General features: G+C 36.0%; 1 protein-coding gene across 1 annotated transcript; it reads right to left on the bottom strand.

The window, feature by feature from the left end:
- Window positions 1-5885: 5885 nt before the first annotated feature.
- Window positions 5886-14613, bottom strand: LOC120203180 (long chain acyl-CoA synthetase 4-like). The gene is made up of 19 exons (XM_039203526.1): window positions 14355-14613; window positions 13720-13783; window positions 13509-13598; window positions 13309-13365; window positions 13136-13184; window positions 12830-12906; window positions 12552-12591; window positions 12014-12105; window positions 11445-11612; window positions 11180-11290; window positions 11017-11104; window positions 10645-10711; window positions 7599-7674; window positions 7345-7462; window positions 6987-7232; window positions 6773-6912; window positions 6493-6675; window positions 6254-6373; window positions 5886-6106 (listed from the first exon to the last, which is right to left on the bottom strand). Exons 1-19 carry the CDS (start codon window positions 14504-14506, stop codon window positions 6059-6061), a joined length of 1986 nt encoding a protein of 661 aa, XP_039059457.1. The 5' UTR covers window positions 14507-14613; the 3' UTR covers window positions 5886-6058.
- Window positions 14614-24656: the final 10043 nt, after the last annotated feature.

The raw sequence follows: 24656 nt of genomic DNA, 5'->3' as shown, positions 1-24656 counted from the left end.
AACATCACAATTCGGCTCCTTATCACCGAAATATGAATGGGGAAGTAGAGGAAGCAAATAAAAATATGAATAGGATTGTCATGAAGACAACTAAGACATATAGGGACTGGCATGAAAAGTTTCCCTTTTGACTACTTGCTTATCGTAATTATGTTCACACATCGTTAGGGGCGACGCCATTCTCATTAGTTTATGGGATGGAAGCAGTGTTATTGATAACTCCGTAAAAATGCTATATTTAGGGCTTTTTCACTTAAGTTATTGGCTATCTTAAATCACATATAGGTTCATATAGATGTATTTAGGAGCATATAATTTTCATTTTGTGGTTTATATTTGTCATGGCATATTATTTTGTAAATGGTGCTATTTTACGGGGAATGTTGTGTTTTGCTGATGATGTGCAGGTTGATGAAGAAAAGGATGAGTATGGAGAATTACTTCAACATTACCAGATTGTGAGCAAAGGGAAATTGCCAAGGTAATTTGGGATGACTCCTGTGCGCAGAAAAAGACAAAAATGAGGGGAAGATAACAGCCACCTTTGTATCCTAATTCACGTGAGGGGAATGTACCTTAGGGTACTATGGGAATTTTTGCACTAAAACCCAGGACATTCCCCTAGTATAAACAAAAAATGTGGCCACACAATTAAAGGGATGATTCTTTAGAGAGAAATACTGAGCTAAGCAAGAGGCGATTGAAATTACTCAACTTTCTTTCCCCTTTCATCTTTTTAAAGGGTTCTTCCATAGCCAAGCTCGAGAGAGTGGTGAGCTAGATGTCCGAGAGGAGCTAGCACGCTAAGGTGTCGTTCGTGATGGTCCAAGGAGCAACCGATATCATGCGTTGGGAGTTTCCTCCACCCTTATGCTTTTATTTTCATTCAAGTATTTTGGTTGTATGGTTTGGATTATTCATTTGGATATTTCGAATCCCACCATGAACTAAACCTTAAATGGTGTGGGTTTTTATGGATGATTAAGTATTTGCTTTAATGAATTATTTGAATTTTTATGTTTTTCTATTTCTTTTGCTCATTGTGCTTTATTTCTTAGGATTGTAGGAGCTATGGGAGTAGCATTTTCTTAGGTAGAACACTTAGTGTTTGAGAGAAACTAGGTGAAAGATCCTTATTGTCGTGACATTTTTATCTATCAAGTCCCATGACTAGAGATAGCGTAGGGGCACTCTTAGTAAACTTTGTTGAACAAATAGACCATAGAAGCTTGAAACATTATGAGAGGCAAGGCTTAGAAATCCTTAGTAACCCCACCATTCATTCCCATAGTAGCTTGTCGTGTGAGGATTATTAAGTCTGCTTACCTATTTTTGAATTCTCAACTCATTTTGCATTGACATTTTCAGTTGTTTACAGTTCAAATACATCTTCAATTGTCACAACATTTCTATTTGCTACACTGCCACATTTCCATCACATTTCCACAATATCATTAAACCCCCATCCGCACAGATTCCGTTTTGCCACAACATTCTCATTTATGCATACCACCACACTAACTATACTTAGATAATTTACTATTTGTGCTTTAACTTAACTTGCAATTTCCTCCAATCCTCGTGGGAGCGATACTCACTCACTCTTTATTACTTGTGTGATTGTGTATACTTGCACATAATTTGCGTCCAATTTATAATACTCACAGTACACAACAAGTTTTTGGCGCTTGTCGGGGATTGGCAATTGAAAGTTTAAAGGTTTTGTTATAGCATTTGTATTTTACTTCTGTTTGTTTGATTTTGTTTATAGTTCTACTTGTTGTTTTCTTTGTTCTTCTTTTTCAGGTTTTACTATTGCATTACCAGAAGAGCTATTAAGGAACCTCTATATCCTTTAGTACTTGAGATTGAACACTTATTTAATAGAAGACGATGTGATCAACTTGCTAATAGAGCTATGTATAGAGTTCAGAACCAAGGAGTTTCGCAAGTGCAAGATCCAACAGATTCAAATGTAGAATCACGACTTAACATCCTTCAAAGGAAGGAGTAAGATCGTTTCACGACTCAGCGTCCATCAGAGGAAAGAGTGAGATCATCATCGTATTTAGTATCCTTCAGCAAAAGAAGTGGATCACCCCGAATTACGACTTAGCGTCCTTCATAAGAAGGAGTAAGATCGTTCCACGACTCGGCGTCTTTCAGAGAAAAGAGTGAAATCGTCACCAGATTCAGCATCCTTCAGAGGAATGAGTAAGATTGTTCCATGACTCAAAGTCTTTTAGAGGAAAGAGTGAGATCGTCACCAAATTAAGAGTGACCATCGAAATCGGACAACATGGTGTATTTGGTCTTTGCCCCATTCTAGTCACATGACAATGGGCAAAGAGGGACAACTGTAGACACTATATTTTGTCCGAGAATTTTAGTTTAATAATTATTAGATTAATCATGATTTTAATTTTTAGTTATTTATATTTCAATTACTATTAGTATGCGAATTAAGTATTAATCACAATTAATTAAAAGCTCATTTATATTTTTTGGTAGAATTAATATAATATAAAGTATATATTAAATAATTATATATATATATAAATAATTTTATTCATATGATTATTGGTTACAAAAACAGATCCAACCAAGGCTCAAACAACAAGCCCAATCAATGATATAATAGGCACTCTAAGCCCATGAAAATAGGGTTTTAACCTAAGCCCATAAAATAGGGTTTTACCCTAACTCTTCCGATCGTCGTTTGCTTCCAACTATTGGATCTGTGCTTGATCCAACAGCCCAGACAAGAAGATAACTAGGGTTTATGGAACCCTACTGCTCTCTATTATTGCCGCCGCCGTCGAGACCCTCACTATCACCACCACCTATGCCCAGCCTCTCCAATCACTCTAACGCCGACGCTTTAGCTAGCTATCACAGATCAGTCAAAAAAAGGGGCCAAAATTAGTCAAAAAATAATAAATAAATAAAATGTAAGATCCACTTGCAAAAAAGGAAATCCTGAGGAGATCTGGGATTGTCAAGTCTCGGGATAGGGTAATCATGCCATATCCTCATCAAATCAACCATCAACAGAAAATAAAAAAGAGATAAAACCGAGGGGAACGAAACCAGAGAGAAGAAACGATATATAAAACAGAGAAAACATAAGAAGAAAAAAAAGGAAGAAACTGAATAAGATAACATTATCCCTCGATTTGGAACATCCTTGTTTCACCGGATTTGAAAGAAGCTTCAAAGCATCAAAAGGTAGTCCTTTTCCTTTCGGTTTCAATACTTGAGAGAGTGGGTGGGGTTGATTTCATAGTTTGGAAGTTTGGTTTGTAATGGGGTTCAAAGAGATGGGATTTAGAGAGTAAAAGAATGTCATCGCCCCCTCGTCGGGGCCATTTAGGGTGGTCGGAGAAAGTTTTTTTTTTCTCGGTGGAGATAACAGAAGCAAGGGTGAGGAAGAGAGAAGATATGGCTTAGACAGAAAAAAAATGAAAGTTGGGGTTAGAAAATTTTATAATGGGGTATTTAAATAACCCAAAACGACGTCGTATAAGGTTAGGGTTTCTATCTAGCTCATGGTCTAATTCCATGAAGAGTCATCCCTGTTTTGCAACTTTTCATTTAGTCACTAAATGCAAAGCTTTCGTTTATTATGTTTTGGGATTTAAATTTTGTTATGCTTATATTTCAGTTACTGTTCGTTTATATTTATGGTTTAGTTTAATCTCTGGCCAAGCCTAATAGTTTGAGAAAGTTCATTTCAGTCCCCCGTTTATTAAATGTAAATGCAAAGCTTTCGTTTATTATGTTTTGGGATTTAAATTTTGTTATGCTTATATTTCAGTTACTGTTCGTTTATATTTATGGTTTAGTTTAATATCTGGCCATACCTAATAGTTTGAGAAAGTTCATTTCAGTCCCCCGTTTATTAAATGTGAGAATATTATGATTTATACCATTGAATGCTGAAGTTTTGTTGTGGATTCATTTTAGTCACTGTTTTTTTAAATCATTAAGAAATAACGTGGATTAATATCCTGTTGGCTCCTTGGCAGGTTTCGTTGGGTTTGATTCAATTTGGTGTTTTATTCTACTTTATTTGAATACTCTTTAACCTTTCTTATATGTGTGTGTGTGCCATATATAGTTTGGTTAATTATATAGGTGTGATATTTATTATTATTATATATATATATATTATTAAATTAATTATATTACGAATATATGTATAAATAGGTATTAAAATATAAAAAGAATTCTCGATCCAAAATCATGTTTTAGTAACATATATTCTATTTTTTATGTTTTTAAAATACGTTCATATTTTATTTTATATGGTTTTATATTTTTACTATTATTTTATTATTCATTTATTTATTTATTATATCTTTCTAGTATATTTTCAAGAACTTTTATCGTAGAATGGGTGTAAAAAGCACCACTCTATAGAAGAAGTGTGATTCGACGACTTTCAAACGAAAAGCGAACTTATAATTAATTAGTCAGTTTCAGTAAAGAGGGTCATACTTTAATTTCTAACTCGAATTTATGGTTTCCATTGTTACGATGACGACGTATAAGCGATTTGGTACTAATTTTAGGCGTTGCGGGGTTCTCACCCTTCCCCACATGTAATCGACTCTCGAACTCTTAAAAACGAATCTTTGATAAACACAGACCGATATTTGTCTTTAAAATATTTTTTAATTTTAAATGACATTTTTAGGTATTCAATCTACCTAACCCAAAGGTCGATGATGACTCCAAATTCAAATTAAATCAAATTTTAATAAAAAAATCCAATTTTCCAAAACAAAATCATAATTATTTTTAATTCAATTAACTCGTTAAAAAAGGTTATTACATATACTATAATAGGTAATGCAATATCTTAAATTAGTTAAAATATATCAAGCCTAGTGTTATAATAGGTAATGTAATATTCTAAATTAAGTATATCAATTTTAAGATTAAGCCTACAAATTTGTAATAATAATAAACTAAAAGAACGTAATATCTTCATATTATATTGATGTTTTCTTTTAGAAAAACCATTATTTAAACACACATCTAATTTTTATATGTTACCAATCTACATTCTTTAATTTTAAATTATTTCCTTTGGATGCTATTTTATTGGAAAAATAAAATCGAAGGATATTACTTAATAATTTTAAATTCTAAATTTATTATGAATATGATTTTATCTATATAGAAATAGCTTTTATTTGTTAATTTTTTTATAGTAAGTTTTATTCATGTGCTTGTACCTTTAACCAACTAATCAGAATATTGGCATATGTTCGATTCTAAAATCAGAATTATGGGCAGTTTATGATGGGTTAATTCTTGCGAGAGAATTAGGCTTCTTTCAGGTGATTTAAGAGATGAATAAAGATTAAGAGTGTAAGCATACAATGTTAAATGATTAAGAGTTATCTTTGAACGGATATTACCTTGTATTTACTCCATATTAATAAAAAAATATAAGATATAAATAACGACACTATTAGCTTGATCACTAACGTCGAATGCGATAAGGAATAAGACGTGCTTGTTAATCATGTTAATTGAAAAGGGAATAAAACAGCCGACACCACAGCAAAATTAGCATTTGAATAAGGTTAGAACCCCACTGCCAACAATAGCCATCAGTTAGTTGATGGATTATTTTGTAATTACTTCAATTATTAAAATTATTATTGAAGTTTAATTACATGATTAGAAAATAATATATGTATAAAAAAAAATTAACCATTGGCAACACGTATAAGCTCTATAAACGTAATTGCTCGTAATTGCTCGACCCCAGAAATTCATGTTCCCTGTAAATTAAACTCGAATAAGGCATTTAATAATGCTTAAGAAACAGTATGCCTAAATTTGCAAGAGGAACTTACCAAATTTGGATATTTTGGTCATTAAACAGCTTAGAGTTGTACTAAAGGAAATTTGGTTTTAGACTAACAAGTTTCCAACATCAACAGGTAAATTCGAAACCAACAAAAGAATATAAAAAGGCTTAAATCCATACGATCTAAATAAAATCACAGAACCAAACGTTCACAACTCCATAAGCATTTTCTCAAGCTTTTGGCTGGTTTGCACTCTTGTACATGTCGTCAATAACGCTCTGCACCCAAATGGTTTTTAGTCAGTGATCCGGCACGTGCTCATGCATGCACGCACGCACACACGCACGCAAAAGATAACCGAGACAGCAGGAGAAAGTTGAAAAAGACCAACTAAACACAAGTGAAAGGGGGCAGAAAAAGCTAACCTGATAATATTTAAGCAGTTGAGGCCTCTTCTTCTTAAATGTTGGAGTGATAAGGTCGCGTTCCATGTCAAAGGGCATCGGATCGAGATGAACGGCTCTTATGAACTCGAAACCTTTCAGCTGCGCAAAGATTATAACATTAAGTATAAATGTCGGGTTTATATTTTCCTTTTGTAGGTGGACTCGTAGTTTATGGGCTCTGGAAAATGAAAAGGGGGTGAAAAGCATTAATAACAAACCTTTTTCTCTTTGCCAGTCTTTGCGAGCTCTCCAAGTATGAACTCTTTGGCCTTGGGGTTTTGGCAGATGGACTCGAACTCACCACTTACATTATTGCCAGCAGCCCAGCTTTCGAGTGCTTCCTTATTCGGGTTCACGACTGCCACGAGGGACGACTCAAAGCTGTTTCCGTAAATCCATATCTGAAATCGATGAAAACAAGAAATGTAAATCCATTTTACATTTTAACTCCAACATCATGCATGGTAATGTATCACAGAGAGAGCACAAGAAACGTACCGAATCAATGGCCGACGTTTGACCATATATATTCTCCAGGTTCTCAACCGCAACATATTCTCCTTGTGAAAGCTTAAAAATGTTCTTCTTCCGATCAATAATTTTCATGCTTCCGTTTGGTTGCCACTCACCAACATCCCCTAATGCACAAAGAACAAAGGATGTCAACTTATAGATATAAAATCTCTACTTAAAAAGAGACAAACTAGAAGACCTGTGTGGAGCCACCCATCGACCAATACTTCAGAGGTGAGGTCTTCACGTTTGTGGTATCCTGAGAATAATGTTTTTCCCCTGATACAAACCTCCCCTCGCGGTGTGCTAGAAAGGGCATCGTAATTCATTTCGGGAACAGATTCCAGGCGTACATCTACATTTGGCACTGGAGGCCCCACGGTACCAAGCATTGATAATTCATTAGGTAAACAGACGAAACTCCCCCCGCAACTCTCCGTCAGACCTACATTCAGGTTGATATAATGTTGATAAATTGTTTGTGTTGAAGCAAGTGTGCACAGCTGGTAAAGGAAAAGGAAATTTATCACAAGAACAAAGGCCGACTTCAACTATACCATATCCCTGAATAACATGACAACATGCCACAACTCGCAGGAACTCTTCCACATGAGCAGAAAGGGGTGCTGCACCGGATAGAATAAGCCGCACATTCCCTCCCAAACCTTGCTTTACCTGAGAAAAATTACATCTCGACATGAGATTTAGTAGTCAACAGCATTTGTGTTGCCGATAAATGTGTTTTAATTAGCTTTTGACCAATATGAAAGTAGCCTTGATCATATTATATACCAATGAAGACTTTCATCACCTTACTGAAGACAATTTTGTCACAAATCGGAGATGCTTCTCCATGTTTGTGGCCTTTCTTCATGTTATAGTATTTGCTGTAGGTGTTGGCATAGATGTCAGATATTAGTATGATCAAAGCTAAATGTAATCCATATCAAGCAACTCTGCTAAACACAGTAACAAGAAACACGAGCACAAAATGCGCAACAGATTCAAAAGCTCATAATCCAGTAGGTATTTGAGACAATTCAAGTTTTGTTACAAGTACAAAGATGGTCTTGTCCCTAAAGGAGACCACCGTCAAGGCCGTCTAGAGGAACAACTCAGAGTTCACACAGTGGGGGTATATCCGACTCCTGTAGGAGACCCTTTTTATCAGCTTTTGGATCTAGCGCTAGCATATCAGAGTGGGCACCAGCTCATCCGGTGTGCTCGACATGTGGCATGAGGTACCCCGGAGAGTGCTATCGAGCGACTAGAGGTTGCTTTAGCTGTGGGTCCTTGGACCACTTTGTAAGAGACTGTCCTCGAGTTTAGATTTCAGCCCCCACATCATCGCAAAGATCTAATCATCTGTTTAGCGAGGCCCAGTGTTCTCGAGGAGTGGCAGAGTTGCTTCAAGGTAGTATAGTAGGAGTACCACTAGATCTGAAACTATTCAGGTGCCTAGAGTAGCCTCATGCCAGTATATCGTGCGAGCCCAGGAGTACGATACTGCTGATGTGATTTTAGGTATATTCAGTCTTCTCCATTCTTGTTACTGCACTGGTAGATCCTGGTTCCACCCACTCCTATGTTTGTTAGGATCTGGACTGAAAGATAAATATCTCGGCTGAGGATTTAGAGATAGGGGTTAGGTTAGAGTGTCTAGTCCCCTAGGATTAGATGTCTTGATTGACAAGGTTTATCGTCGATGTCCTATAGAGTTTCAGGGTGAGGTATTCTTAGCCGATTTGATGGAGCTACCGTTTCGGAAGTTCGATGTGATCTTAGGCAGCATATTTTTCTTGCCTCGACAAAACTTTTCTACTCACTTCACTTTACAATTTTTCTTGCTCGGCCATATTTTTTCGATCTGTTCATACCATTTTCCATTGCATATTTTCCTTGTTTATATCATTAGACTTATATACTTAGGATTAGTTAGTGACACCTATTCCTAGCTGTAGCAATCTTTTAAAAGCCCTCCAATCCCTATAAAGACGATAACTCACTCACTACTATATTACTTGCATCGATTGTGTATACTTGCACGGATTTGCTTGCCTTAGCATATGCATTTACAAGCGATCAACCATCAAGAATAGTTACCATCTCTCTAGGATAGACGATCTCTTTGATCAGCTTAGGGGAACCTACGTTTTCTCTAAAATTAACACAAGGTCGGGGTACTACCAATTGAAGGTGAAAGATGTAGCAAAAACGATTTTTAGGACAAGGTATGGTTGTTATGAGTTTCTCGTGATGTCGTTTGGACTCACCAATCTCTATCGGTATTCATGGACAAGATGAATGAAGTCTTTCACCCATACATAGATCAGTTCATAGTGGTATTCATAGACAACATCCTTGTGTACTCGTGATCAAAAGAAGATCATGACTAAAACCTCCGTTTTATTATGCAAATGCTTTGAGAGTGTCAGTTATATGCTAAGCTCGGGAAGTATGAATTCTGGTTGTCAGAGGTATCATTTTTGGTCACGTCGTAGCAACAGACGGCATCCAAGTGGACCCTCAGAAGATTCAAGTTGTAGTTGAGTGGGAGCCACCAAGGAATATGTTAGAAATGCATAGTTTCTTTGGTATATCTAAGTACTATCATTGGTTCATCTAGGACTTCTCGATGATAGATTCCCCATCAACAAAATTACTTTAAAAGGGATTATTTTCGTGTGGGATGAGAAATGACAGAGTGTTTTTGAGAGATTGCCGTTTTTCTAGAAATAGATTCTTAGATTCGAGAGAATTAAGATAGATCTACGTGAGCAATGGAATAGATTCGGGATGGTGATGTTCTAACCTGCCTTAGAGATAAGCAGAGGGTTTCAATAGACTAAAAGGGATAGACACTTGAGTAGGATAGACAACGACTATAATTCACGCTGAGGGGTATTACCACAACAACAGTCTGACAAACCAAGGGTTGTAGCTCACGACGGGTAGTATTGCCATAGCAACAGTCTAAGAATACTTAGTAATCCTGTCGGACAGCCTAAGCATAGCATACCAAATCATTCTTATCCTGAAATAACTTCTGGCCATAGCAAAGCCAACCTAAGTGCCCAAAGAAAACTTCCAAATAGTGGTGAGCAAACGTCAGCACAAAAACCAACTGACACATTCAATTTATTGGTTTTGGATTGGTTAGCAACCAACGAAATTTATAACCAAATCGGGCTGACCTTAATATATATTATTTTCATTTATATAAGTAATTTAACCCCATAAATTCACCATAAAAAGCCAGTCCAATCCAAATTATTTTAACGCAACTCAAATTTAAATTAAATCCGAAGTTCTTTTTACACGCATCCATTTATTTCAAGTACAAAACAGTCCTAAGAATTGAACGTAAATTCTAGAAGCAATTTCCACCCAGACCAGCAGGTCTCCTATGGTTATATTCTTTAAGATTTGCAGTCAAAATCTTTATAGCAATTTCTGTTATTTCGACATAACAGTTAACTGCAGAAATAAGAATAAAATGCTTTTGATCAAACATTTAATGGAACATTAAACTTTTGAGCAAACTTTAATCAAAGTTTTCCACAAGCAATAATGCATTGTAGAAACAAAAGGCCGGAAAACAGTAAAAGACGGTTAACACACTGAAGTGAGACATGCTAAATTGACTGGATTAGGTTGGTCATTTTTTTTTAAACTGAACCAACTGAAGAAACTGATTAGTCTTCCTTGGGCCCTAATATCCTTTGTTCTGTGTACTGGTGAGTAAGCGTTGTGAAACTAATAAAACAATTTAACCCTATTTGCAATCAATATTTATTGCCGGTTAGCAGATAAAATGAACCACTTCTCATTAGAAACTGAATATATAAGTAACTTACTATGCGAATGCCAAATCAAACATCTTCTTTTTCACGAAACCACCCCCAGAAACCTTCTGTATTAAACCTGATAATGTAAGAAGGTTATGACAGTCAGTCAGCTGAAAATGCAGTGACGTCTTTCAAAAGAAAACTGAATAAATTTTATTATGTTTGATGTAAAATTGAATCAATAGTTTATATCATTTATTTAAATAAATACTAAAAGAGAAAATTAAGTTTTCCGGCAAGTATGTATTCCAGGTTGCCTAATGTAACCTTCAAAAACAACCCAAAAATGACATTGCCTAAGCCAGGTTAAAAAGACCCCTCAAATACAAAAATGCTAGAAACCAGTCTCCTCAGAATATTCAAGAATGTAAGGAAGGTAACCTGAATAGATTCTATCCAACACACGAGGAACAGCACAGAGGATACTTGGCTTTAGCTCCCCAATATCTTCTACCAACAGTTTCACGTCCTGAGGATGAAACAAATAAGCACTTGCTAATTTGAATAAATTCTTATTGAAACGGTATCAACTAATCGTGCTTACCCCACGCCAAAATCCTATTGAAGCACCATGTGAAATAAATGCTTCCTCAATCACACGGTCAAAGATATGCGCTAGAGGAAGATAAGAAATATATACATCGGTCGTACTCAACTGTTAATTTCACAAGAAACAAAAAAAATTAGAGAAAAAGCAAGGAAGAGAAAAACCATGACAAAATTTAGAAGGGAAAAAGATAACACAGGTCAAACAAAGCGACTGGTGAAATGGTTTGTATTCGAATCAAAAAATCAAATGAAAAGATCACCTGTTCATTTACACTCGCTAGCAGGCGTTTCACCCCTGCTATAAGAGTAACGATACTTTCATTTGAAATCAGGACTCCCTTTGGGTCGCCGGTTGTTCCACTAGTATACATTATTGTGCAGATATCAGTTTTCTTCTTCACCGGAAGATCAAATGTTTTATTTTCTCCCTGCAAGAAACAGGCATCAAACTTGAATCAGAATCAACAGTAACTTATAAGCTAAAATCCAGATCCAGTAATGGTTGATAAACATTAAATAAAATTATGAAACAATTATTAAAAAAAATGCATGAGACATGGTTATGCAACAATCTACATAACATTCGCTAGAGAATGCTCAATCACAATGAATACATGGAACATGTCAACTCATATATTTACAAAGACAGAGACCCGTGCATGGAAAAGTAATGAATTATTAGCTCATATTAAGCACTGCAAAACATGGGTTTTATCTGAACTCATAACTAACAGGATAGCAGTCTGCTATAATAAACACATGTTCAGCAGAATAAATTTTTTTAGTGATAAATTCAAGAAGAGCATAACGGAGCAAATAGCCTACCAACTGCAAAAAATTCCTCCCAAGAATATATCGCCAAGTCATGCTTCTCAGCTTCTGCCTTCTGCTCAGGTGTTACTTTCCCAAAGCTAACAATGGCTGCATAGCGAACATACATACATGCACATAAATTATTTGTAACACAATACATAAGAATAAAATCCCTGCCAACACCCCAAACCAAAAAATAAAAATAAAAAAGGGAAAATTACATGGTTGGTCATCCAACTATCAAAAGTTTTCATTTCGGTTTAGTAGTGTTTCAAGTACTTGAACTCTAGCTTAGCCTAAAACTTTTCGGTTTCAGTTTCAACCTAAAATATAAATATTGTCAACAACTAACAAGTAAATAAAATGCTCAAGTTGGTGCAGTGATTACTTGGGTTTCAATCCTAGCTCAAGCACCATTATTTTATTTTCATCTAACCATAGACCAATCACACGTTGAAACATGTCACCAAAATGAAAATGTAATATAAACTTTAGCAGCCATTTTCCAAGTTTCTGAATTTAGTTTACACAACAAATAAAATAAGATGACTTACATTTTAAGTATTCTCTTGAGGCTGGAAATGTTTTAAACAGCTGAAAGGGCAAAGAAAAACCTTACATGAGAAACCAAAAAAAAAATTTTGGAATCACAGATTCCCAAATCAAAACCAAATATGGAAAACTGAGCAGCATGCATAGAAGCGAATGCTGATGATAAAAAAACAGTGGATCTATCAAGTAGAAACTTATTTTTGCAAATATCTAGCAAGATCTTCCGAAATTGTTGCCAGAACAATACTAGGATTTCAAATATAGGTGTAAATATGCATACCTCATTAATCTTCTTTTCCTCTACAAAAGCAATAGAAACTTCTGCATGGCATATTATAAACTCCACAGCACCAGCACCTATAAATATACAACAAAGGATCGAATCAAAAAATCATATACATTAGCAAACACATCGAAATGGGCAAATAAGTTAAAGGGTTTAAAAATGTTCTAAATAACAGACTATTATGATATCCAAAAAAGAGGAAGCTTCCATAATACACAAGCTTGTTGTCCGTGAAAACTGAAAAGTACTGATTTAGAAAGACTTGAAAGCATGCTTTTATTGGTTCTCAAGAAGAAATACCTAGAGTGTCATACAAAGGAACACAATAGAGTCCATGAGCATTGCAGGCCTGTATCAATGTTGCAGCATTAGCAAACATTTTGAGCAACAAGCATTTTCGTGGAAAAACATATGCTAAACAGAAATAAGTTACAGTGACATCCAAGACACCGGAGATGTCTACTTGATCATACCTCCATGCTTATTATCCACTCTGGGCAATTGACACCATAAATACCACATTTTTGTCCCTGTAACAAAGAATAAAACGCTTAAAAAATTTAAAACACGCATCAATTGTGGTGTGGATATCTATCCCAGAAATAATTTTTTATTGTTATAAAATCTTGACAAATAACTTTACAATTAAAAAGCAAAAAAGTTAGAGCATTACTTTCTCAACACCACAACTTCGGAGGGCATTCCCGACTTTTATTACAATGTCGTAAACTTCTTTGTAAGTTTGCCACACATATTTTCCAGCCTGCAGTAAAAGCAGCAATTTAGACATGAAGTAAAAGTCAAAGGAAGCACTAGAACAGAAAGCAAAAATAACAATAAACTAGGAAAGAAAAAGGAAAAGAAGTCTGCAGCAGCAACCATACTTTCCCATCCACAATCTGCCGGCGACCAAGCATAGGGTTGGTAGGATATTTTTCAACCGACATACTGCAAAGAGAGAACGAAATGGAAATCATTATCCTAGATCCAAAATTACTCATTACCCGAGCATAATAAGTAGTTGTCTTCCAGTTAGTTAACAAGTTCAATCACCCCGCATCCATGACTAAGCTAAATCATAAATAGGCAAAGTTTTAATCTCCGTATCACATAAGCATCAAGATCGAAATAATTACCCACTTTTAAATTATATATTTTACAGTTTTACACTGAGCTGAATAAAAACCACCGATCTGTCAATTAAAAGCATGGAAATATCACCATCTTCATTCTTTCTCTGTGTGAGCGTTAAAATTCAAAAGATTCATATAATAGGCGCCTCGATCTTAAAAAAACTCTCATACGATCCTTAAAAGGACGTTCCTCGATCTCATCGCCACTCCGGTGCGAAATCAAACAAATAAGCAAACAAATTAAAAAATTTACTGAACTTCAAAAGAAAAGAAAAAGCAACCAATTCGAAAGTCATCTGAAATCTAAAAAAAAAGTCAAACTTTCTCTCGTAGTTTCATTATTTTCTTAGCAGTCAATCAAGAGGCTTAAAGTCTAAAAATCTAACCGGAAAATGTCCCAGCAACTTTCCATTCCAGGAATCGGAGCAGGGAATCCATCCTTGGCAAAAATACTGCGATAAGAAGGGCCGATCGACGGCTGTCCGTCGCTGGCCGCTTTCCCTTCCTCTACCTTTACTAAATAATTATTTTCAGCCATTTGATCAAAAATGTTCAGATCGAACGCTCCGTGCAGCTTTTCTGATCTTACAACTCTCTCTCTATATATGAAGGCACCTCAGAGTGAATTGTGGAGAAGGAATTTTTTGAGAGAAAAAAATATAGCTCCTAATAAATAGGCGGCTGTGGACAACCCTGTTTTCTTTTTACTATTATTTTTATTAATTTCCTTTTAGGTTCGGGCATGCATTTGTATTGTAGTAATACTTGGTCAAGCTACGTCTTCCTCACGTTAAAATTTTTTATTTGTTTATTATAATTATATATTTGATAAATTCTTAAAATACCTAGACCTACTAATATATATGTGGTTTAATATCAAAATAAGTGTCTAAACTATACTAAAATTCTCGAATAGGTACCTAAACTAATTTTCTGACTCATCCGGTGTCTAATGTTACAAACGTTACCCATTTAGGTATCCAGGTCGTCAACAATGTTAATTTTCCAGTTAAGTAACACATATCATATTTAAAATTTTTTATTTAAAATTTAAAAAATAAAATTATATATATTTTTAAAGAAAAACATAAACATTTTGAAATAAACCAAAAACTTTGAAAACCTTCATTTCAACCCCTAAACCTACGTCGGCCATCGCCCTTGACCATCGACGAAGCTTCACATCTTCATCTCCCCCCAGCTACCAAAACCCCCATGAAATCGTGATCGATCGACGACGAATTGACATTTTATACCCAGCAAAACCTAGGATGAAAATAGCAAACTTGATGGTCAATCGATGACAACTACGATGGGGTATAACTAGGAGGACGGTAGGGACTATGTAGGCGGCGGTGGTTGTGGTCGGAAAGGGGGAAACGATAGGTTAAGGATAGGATTTGTGGATTTTAGGTATTTTGGAGCTTTTTTATAATTTAAGAGAAATTAGGGGTTTTATAAATATAATAATATTTTTAAAAGAAAATAAATTTTAAAATACCATATTGTGACATGTGTCACTTAACGTGAAAATTAATGTCGTTGACGACCAGGGCACCTAAATAGGTAATTTGTGTAACGTTAAGTACTTGGATGTGTCAAAAAATAGTTTAAGCACCTATACAAGAATTTAGGTATAGTTTGGGTATTTATTTTGGTATTAAACCTATATATATATTAAAGTACATTTAAGTTTTATTAATCTTAATATTGACACTGAATTAAAATTATAAACACTAATTTTTTTAATATGGTATCTAAATTATCTAGATTTTTTAGTGTATTGTTTATTAAACTTTAGAGATTAAGTGAATATTTTTTAGGGTAAATGATTTTTATGAGATTTCTATATGAAAAAATATATTTTATTAGTATTATAAAATATTAAAAATAAATTAAAATGAATATAATAAATACCATTCCTTTTATTGAAATATTTTATATTTTATAAAATATAAATACGTCTATTTTATTTATTGCTTTAAAAACTACGCTCGACTCCAGAGGAGAGAAGGCTTGAAGGGTCGAATAGAACGAAATTACTAGGAAGAACTGGACCAAACCGGATTTGCGATCTGACAGCTGGCGACTGGAATTTATTTTATGTAAATTTTAAATGGGTAAATCATGAAAATAGTCCCCTTTGTTTTAGATATGATCGGATTTGGTCACTGGTTTAAAAATTATGCGCGTTTGATCCCTTATATTATCGGTTCATTCGGTTTAAGTCACTCATCTGTTAACTCATTAACAAAAATATTATGTCACAATTTAAAAAGTAAAAAAATCCACGTGTTACACATGTCTTCTTCTTTTATAGTTTAATCATTTCATTACACTCTTCATTGCAATAATATACGCCCCATCTTTTAATTTTTTATATCAAAGACACATGTCTTCTTCTTTTATAATTTAATCATTTCATTACACTCTTCATTGCAATAATATACGCCCCCATCTTTTATTTTTTTTATATCAAAGACACATGTCTTCTTCTTTTATAATTTTATCATTTCATTACACTCTTCATTGCAATAATATACGCCCCCATCTTTTTATTTTTATATCAAATACACGTCTTCTTCTTTTATAATTTAATCATTTTTTGGATAATTTAGATTTTATTACCCAAAATAGCAAAGTTTTGCTACAACCAATCAACAAAAGTAAACTAAATAGATAGCCTAATTACAAAAAGAACCAATGATTGGTTAGACTATACCCCAAACATTACAAAGGTAAAAGTTAGTACTATCGAGTCTGCTAATAGATTTACCCCTAAGCCGAATACCAACAGCTTCAATGATTTCTTTGAGCATAATATCGACAATTCGGAATCGACCCTGAAACATTCGCTGGTTTCGTTCCTGCCACAAGGAATAGATAATGCATTCCAAGCAATCTTCAAGATGGTGGTGATAAGGGACTTCCCTTTCCATGTTGAGCTTGCCCGAGAGACCATTTCCTCCCAAGTCAGAGCAGTATAATTCATCCCATTCAGGTTTAAGATCGATTTCCAAAGACCAACAGCCAAAGAACAATGGGAAAATAGGTGGTCCCTTGTTTCTTGGTATTTGTTGTAGTTAACACAGATTCCTTCAGTGCATATTCCCATTCTTTGTAAATGGTCTCTGGGAGGTAACCTATCCAAAATGGTCATCCAAGCAATCAAGCTATGCTTTGGAATATGCATAGGATACCATATAAGTCTATGCCAAAAAACTTTGTGCCCTTGCATCCGAATTTTTTCCCTGATTTCCTTAACCTGCAGAGAACCAGAAGAAATTAGAGGATAAGTTGTAGTCCTCATTTTGAGGATTCTGCGGATGCTCCAACTAACATTGGTTCTAGCTTCAAATTGCCAGAAATCTTGCTCCTTAAGACACATGCCTTCTTCTTTTATAATTTTATCATTTCATTACACTCTTCATTGCAATAATATATGCCCCATCTGTTAATTTTTTATATCAAACCTTTACCATTACTCTGTTTAATATTTGCTCTACAAACAATGAAACATAGAGCAAAACAATGGTTACCTCTTTTCTTTTATTCACTCGTTTACTCATTTTCACCTTTTTCAATAATGTAGGTAACCCACATTTTCATTTTTTCCTCCTTTTTTTCTTTGTTTTTATAGGTGACGTATTTACTCTTGTCATTTTACATGATGCGATTCTGTTGGATTTAACTATGGAAAAGTTGGCAACAACCGCCCCTTCCTGACTGCAACCAAGGTAGTGAAACTATTCAAATTCCAAGGTCTCAACCATGTCAAAGTGTAGGACTGACCCGACCGTTCTCCATGCATTACCCAAATATGAAATCAAAGTCATTATCAACCTTCCAAACAATCAACTCTTAGATACCGCTAATAGAGGGAGTTAACAGTAAAATAGTGGTTTTGGGACGAGAAAGTTAACTCTTGCCAAAATAGTGGTTTTCTTAGACCTTCCAAATAAGCAACTCTTTGCCACCATCGAAAGAGTGTCATTTACTACCCTCATACCGAAATAAAAGCCACTGTAGTTAGTGTTGAAGTCTTCGTCGACCCCCATGTTACCCCAAGTTCCTCGTACTAGCTACCATGGATAATATCCATGAAACTTTGATCGATATTGGCAATTAAAAACATGCACAGTGTCGATGATATCGTCAAGTGATTCAGCTACCTTTTGCATGCCTTCAGCGTCGAAATCATGTGGTATGAAGGTATATGTGGCATGTCTGGGAACTTTGGTGCCCTCATCGCATCATAGTCTATCTCATACATGTGAGAGATAGGTTGATATGGTGTCGGAACTTCATCAGTGGCCAGGTAAGGTGCACCACCACAACCAAAATTATCATCGTCGACTAAAACCGGTTCCTCAGTTTCTTCATCTTCGCTAGAATCATCATGGATTTCTCCCCATCGATTTTCAGCATCAACATCAATAGTCAATTCCGAGTTATATATGTTTCTCTCCTCGTACTCTATTAATGCGGATGTTCCACCGATTTCATTTCCACTTTCCAATAGCGCCATAAAAGTGTTTATCGATCTGTATGTCGGGTCTTCAAACTCACTTCCGAAATCCATTTGAGATGAATCTCCAGCCACATTTCTTGATGACCCAGGAACATCAGATATCTTACGCACATCAACAAATAACTCAATAACTGAAATATTTGTTGACTCATGTATTCCAATTATGGTTCTAATATTATCATATTCTTCAACTGGTACTGCATCATATCTAACTAGATTGGGACATACCATGAACCTATACCTCAAACCATCAACTGTAGCTTTGATATTCCTTTATATCATCTGCTTCATTTCTACAAATGTGACGTCCCTTTTGAATATCATATTTATAGGTATTTTAGACTGAAAAACAACTCCGACCTTATTTTCCATAATATGTCCATTATAATGGACAATCATGAAAAACTTGTTGCTCATTTTCTCCACAAATTCAAAATTTGTATTTAGAATAGCAAAATTATGGTACACTATGATCATAAATCATAAAATTGATATTATACAATATAAAAATAATATTAACATAACAATAATCGTAAAAACAACAAATATTTATAAAAATAATATTAACGTAATAATCAATAGTCAAATACCTCAAATAAAATTTCGGAAGACAACTAACCAGGTTAAATTTATCGAATAATGTAGCACAGATAGACTTTAACTTTCTTCTATTCTTCTTATTTCTTTCTCTTTTCTCTTCTTCCTTCCTCTTTTCTCTTCTTCCTTATTCTTTTATTTCTTTTTTCTTCTTCTTCTTCTTCTTCTTCTTCATTCCTTTCTTCATTCTCCTATTTTTCTTTCTTCTCCCTGGTGCCCCCTCCCATACACTCCCCTATATAATAACAACCCAACCCCATTATTACCCAACCAACCCAATTATTACCCAACCAACCCACCAAACCCGTGATTGCAGCATTATTCATGCTGTTATTGTTGCATATGATGCATACAGACTGGCATCAGGGAGGGGAGAGACGTATGGAGTGCTATGCGTCTTCGGAGGAGAGAGACGTATGGAGTACAATGCGTCTTCGGAGGAGAGAGACGTATGGAGTACAATGCGTCTTCGAGGGAAGGGGAGAGACGCATGGAGTGCAATGCGTCTTTCGTGTGTACTATAATAATCACTCCATTTGAAGAAATAATTTTGAATACATTATTTTACTAAATAAAATTCTCAGCAACATTATCTGGAAAAATCAGTCGGTCTGCATAGGGATCATTATCCCTTGATTTTAAAATTGGTCTACTCTCATTGGGATCGGAATTGAATGCTTTTGTTTGCATGGTAGTGTGTTTGCGAGTATAAGGGGGAATAGATTTCTTAGAAAATGCTTGGTTATCATCAGCAGATTTGGTAGGAAAGCTGGTGATATGGTTCGCAAGGATTTCTCCTTCGTTAACTCTCGAAATTGATGCAGTCTTTCATTTTTTATTAGTTCTATTCGAAAGAGAGTTAAATCGGTATCCTTTATCCTTGAGGCTTTATTTTTCTGTCTTTTTGGGGCTATTAGGCAGTTAACGTCGACAACGACGTTCCATAACCATCTAGGGGTCGTACGGAGCAACTTCTGACTCTTCTATATTGGTCATAACTGTCTCTATAGTGACACTCTTAGGGTCGTTTGGTGTCCTCCTGGATGGCTCGGAAGGCCGAGATTAAGCTGGGGTGGATGTAGAGTGATTTTGCTCGGTGACTGTTATGGGGACAAGAGTCCTTCAGGTGGTTGAATCGACCGTATGAGAAGCAAATGAGCGAGAGATTCTCATACTTCACCATTTGAATTTTGTCGCCAATTACTTCTCTGGACACAAGAGACTCCTTAAGATCAACATAAATTGCCACTCTAGCAAATCTCCTTGTATTGTTAATGTCTTTGTAAAAATTCAGTTTCGTTACTTTGCCAACAGGGCTTTCAATACTGCAAAGGATCTTCTTATTGTACATGTATTATAATAGTCCTGGAAAGCAGATCTAGTAAATAGTCGATGTTGGGTACGGACGCGAAGTGCGAAAATCCATATACTATGGCTTAACTGTCAGGTATTGGCCATAGATAATCCATGGTCCTTCAGCAAGCATTTTGACATAATCTTTCTCTACTTGGAATTGAACAAGGAAATATCCATTTTTCAGATCCATGAACTTGAAGGGCTGATTTGGTTTCCATATGGCATGAGGTTTGTTGGTAAGAGCGTTCAGCCCTATACTTCGTCCTAGGAGTTTTAGTATCACTATTCTCGCATACTAGCTGTCATGAGTTCGTAGGCACGGTCAGAGAATTGGATAGGGGGTAAACCATTTTGGGTTCCCAAGATGATATCATCGTTGGAAATATCGAGGTCTTCATCGTCTGGATCCCGTGTCTCCACGGTTTCTATACTTCCATCAGCTTTACCTGCCAAAATGGAAGCGTAGGAAGGCTATGCCCCTTCCTGCTCATTCCTACCCTACTGTAACTAGACCTATAAACCTAGAGCAGTTGAAGTAGTATCAATATTTTTCTACGGAGATCTATACTAATTCATCCTGTATCGACATCAATCATTGGTATCGATATCAAAATAATGTTAATTTTTTTTTAAAAAATCAATGGGATATTGATTCCGTTATATTAATATCAAATTCATCCTATCCACGTCAACTTTGGGGCCGAAATTCAAACTAAATTAAAAACACACTAAAAATTAAGTGACGAAATATATATATTTTTAGAAATAATATCTTAATCTGATTATTACCGTTATCATATGCTGGCATATCTTAATCTGCAAGACCTAGAGATCCTACTTATATAATATTTTATAGAGAAAATAATCTCAGTGACCAAAAATCTCATATAATATACGATTTTAACCAACTTTTTCCGGATTTGCCAAAATGACCAACAAAATTGCAATGCGATCGCTAATTCGCAACGCGATCTCCATTATCGCAAATTCGCGTTGCATTTTCGCAATGCGATAGTTGAAAATCGCGTTGCGATGGTCTACAGTATCGTTGCGATTTTCCCAATTCGCAATGCGAATAAGTAAATCGCAACGCGAATTGGGAAATTCGCAATGCGAATAAGTAAATCGCAACGCGAATTGGGAAAATCGCAATGCGATACTGACTATCGCAATGCGATAATAAAAAATCGCAACGAGATACTTACTTTCGCAACACGATACTGACTTTCGCAACGCGATTTACTTAGCGCCATTCGTATTAACGCGTATTTTTTTTTTCAAATTCCAAACACGTATTTTTTCTTAATAAATCGGAAAATGAACCGTCCACAGTAATCGCAACTCATAACCTTAAACCCAAAAACACAACACTCAGTCCCATCTCCATCTCTCACTCTCTACGGCGAAATCCGTCCCCATCTCCGAAGATTTCCGTCCCCATCGCCGGCGAAATCCCTCACAACCATTCACAGTCAAAATCCCTCACAATCATTCAGAAATGGAAAATCAACCTCCGAGGGTTAGTTTTTTTTATTTTTATTTTGAAATTTTTGCATTATTTTAGGTTTTTCATATTGAGATTGATGATAAGTTTACTGGTAATTTCAATAATAGATTAACCATTTCACTTAGATTTCTTATTAAATTCATTCGATTGCTGCCAATACTGCTAAACTGTTTAGCCTGTGAAGTTAGTATTTGTCTTTGCTTTGTCTTTTGGTTGAAGTAATGCAGAAGAAGAATAGTTTCGAGAATGAGAATCGCAACGCGGAAATGACTATCGCAACGAGATAATCGCAACGCGAAATAAAAATCGCAACGCGAAACCAAAATCGCATTGCGATTTTCATTTCGCGTTGCGATTTTCATTTCGCGTTGCGATTTTAATTTCGCGGTTGCGATTTTCATTTCGCGTTGCGATTGTCTGGTCGTGATAGTCATTTCGCGTTGCGATTCTCTCGTTGCAATAGTCATTTCCGCGTTGCGATTCTCATTATCTCGTTGCGATTTTCATTTCAACCAAAAGACAGAAACAGTGTTGCAAATTTTAGTTTCAAGAATAAACTACTATTATGTTTATTGTTTTGTTTTTGGTATATCTTGACAGTGTAATTTTTGGTATATCTAACTTGGTATATTTATTGTTTTTTTGTAGAAATTTTTTTCGGCTTCATTGACATTAAGGAATAAAGTTAGCCTAGCCACTACAATTGCTTCGAAGCTTTCACCTGCACAAAGAAAATTGTTTGAAGAAACCTGCTTCGGGCCATGGCTGAGAGTACAGCATCCGGGTGGAGATGCTAGTTTGACCCATTTGTGGCTTCAGACCATGACTAGCGATCTACCCGACAGTATACAACGTGGTGAGGAAGAGATATGGTTTCATTTTCCACCGGCGTATACTTGTTTTGGGCGGAAGGAGTTCTGCTTAATCACTGGTCTACGATTCGGACACGATGATGTAGGCCGATACACTCGTCATATCACCCGCCCATCATGGTTATCCAGGGTTTTTCCTGATGAGTCAATAGAGAAGCCGAACTTACACGTCGACGACATGAAGAAATTGTTTAATAAGAAAGATGGTTTTACTCGGATGAATGACGTCGATGTTGTCCGAGTATGCCTTCTACTACTTTTGTATGCCGGCTTTCTAGGCAGAGAGGCCAGACAACCTATTCCTCAGGAGCTAATATTATTGGTAGAGGACCTAAATGCATGGAATCTGTTTCCGTGGGGTTCGTATATATGGAAAGCTACCTGGACTAAGTTGTCGTCTGCCTTTGATGACCGCAAAAGTTTGCGGGGCGATGGGTCGAAATACACTTTGTCAGGCTTTGTTTGGGCCTTTAAGGTAAGAATTTCTATATAATGTTTTCAAAATTATAATTAATTATTTAACAATTACTAATGTTTGTTATTATATTGTTTTTAGATTTGGATATTCGAGGCTTTCCCCAGCATGCGGACATATGCATTAAAATCCTCAGATGATATTCTTAGGGCTATTTCCTGGAAGAGGAAACATATGTTGGATTGGGAAGACTTAATACCATATGCGACAATAAATAATGTAAGTTAACACAAATACTATCATATAAACAAGTTATTAATAGTAGACGTTTAACTTTGTTTTAGTTTTTATATTATTAGGAGGCCAACACTCCATTAATGAGACTGACACCCACGGAGGCTGAGCTTGCCACTAATTGGTGGCAAGCTAGTCAGCGTTTTTTTGATGGCACGAATGATGAGCAGCCTCCACTTCCTCCACTTCGAGAGCCATCACCTCACCCAGAGCCATCACCTGATCGACCCGACTATACATCTCTACAACGAGAGCCATCACCTATCCCGTCACATCATCGAGTCTCTTCTCCACCATCACCTCATGATAGGCGACCGACAAAGATGCCACGACTTCTATCTCCCTGTTCTCCACCTCCACGGGATGAGTCAAGGGAGTTACGTGATGAGGTCAATGCCTTGCGTGAGGAGATCGGTACTCTACGCGATAACGATGGTGCATGGCGTGTGGAGGTGTCTACTTTACGTGGTGAGGTTGTCGCTCTACGTGAGATGGTAGTATCGTTGCAGAATGAGGTTCATACTCTACGCAACGAGGTAAGTTTAAGATTTTCCATATTTAACTTGATGATAAATTTACTCGTAATTTCACTTAAATTAACCATTTCACTTAGATTGCTTAGTAAATTTATTCGGTTGCTGCCAAAACTGCTAAACTTTTTAATTTAACACTGTGAAGTTAGTATTTGTCTTTGTTTTGTCTTTTGGTTGAAAGTTTGAAATATATTTATCTTTGTTTTCACTGTTTAAATATCATGTCTGTTTATTTACTGATATTTGTATTTTTATTTAGCGGACCGATAAGGTGGATGCTTTACGTCGGGTTTTTCTTGCACGACAGAGTTCACACATCAGACGGCGTGCATGTGCTATTAAGTCTCCGTATACCCCAATAGTGCGAAGACACCGCAAGAAGAAGCCCGACTCGCCTATCATCCCTCAAGAGTCCACTCCTATCGTTGAAGAGGCCCCTATCATTCCTCGAGAGTCCCCTCCCACCGTTCAAGAGGCCACTGTCATCGTTGAAGAGGTCCCTCCCACCATTCAAGAGCCCGATTCACATGGCGTCATATGTAGGATTCTTGAGAAACCCTCTGACGTGCCGGACATGATGGAT

The sequence above is a fragment of the Hibiscus syriacus genome, unplaced genomic scaffold, assembly GCF_006381635.1.
Source record: "Hibiscus syriacus cultivar Baekdansim isolate YM2019G1 unplaced genomic scaffold, ASM638163v2 tig00009117_pilon, whole genome shotgun sequence".
Taxonomy (NCBI): Eukaryota; Viridiplantae; Streptophyta; class Magnoliopsida; order Malvales; family Malvaceae; genus Hibiscus; species Hibiscus syriacus.
This window is presented reverse-complemented; position numbering and strand designations above follow the sequence as displayed.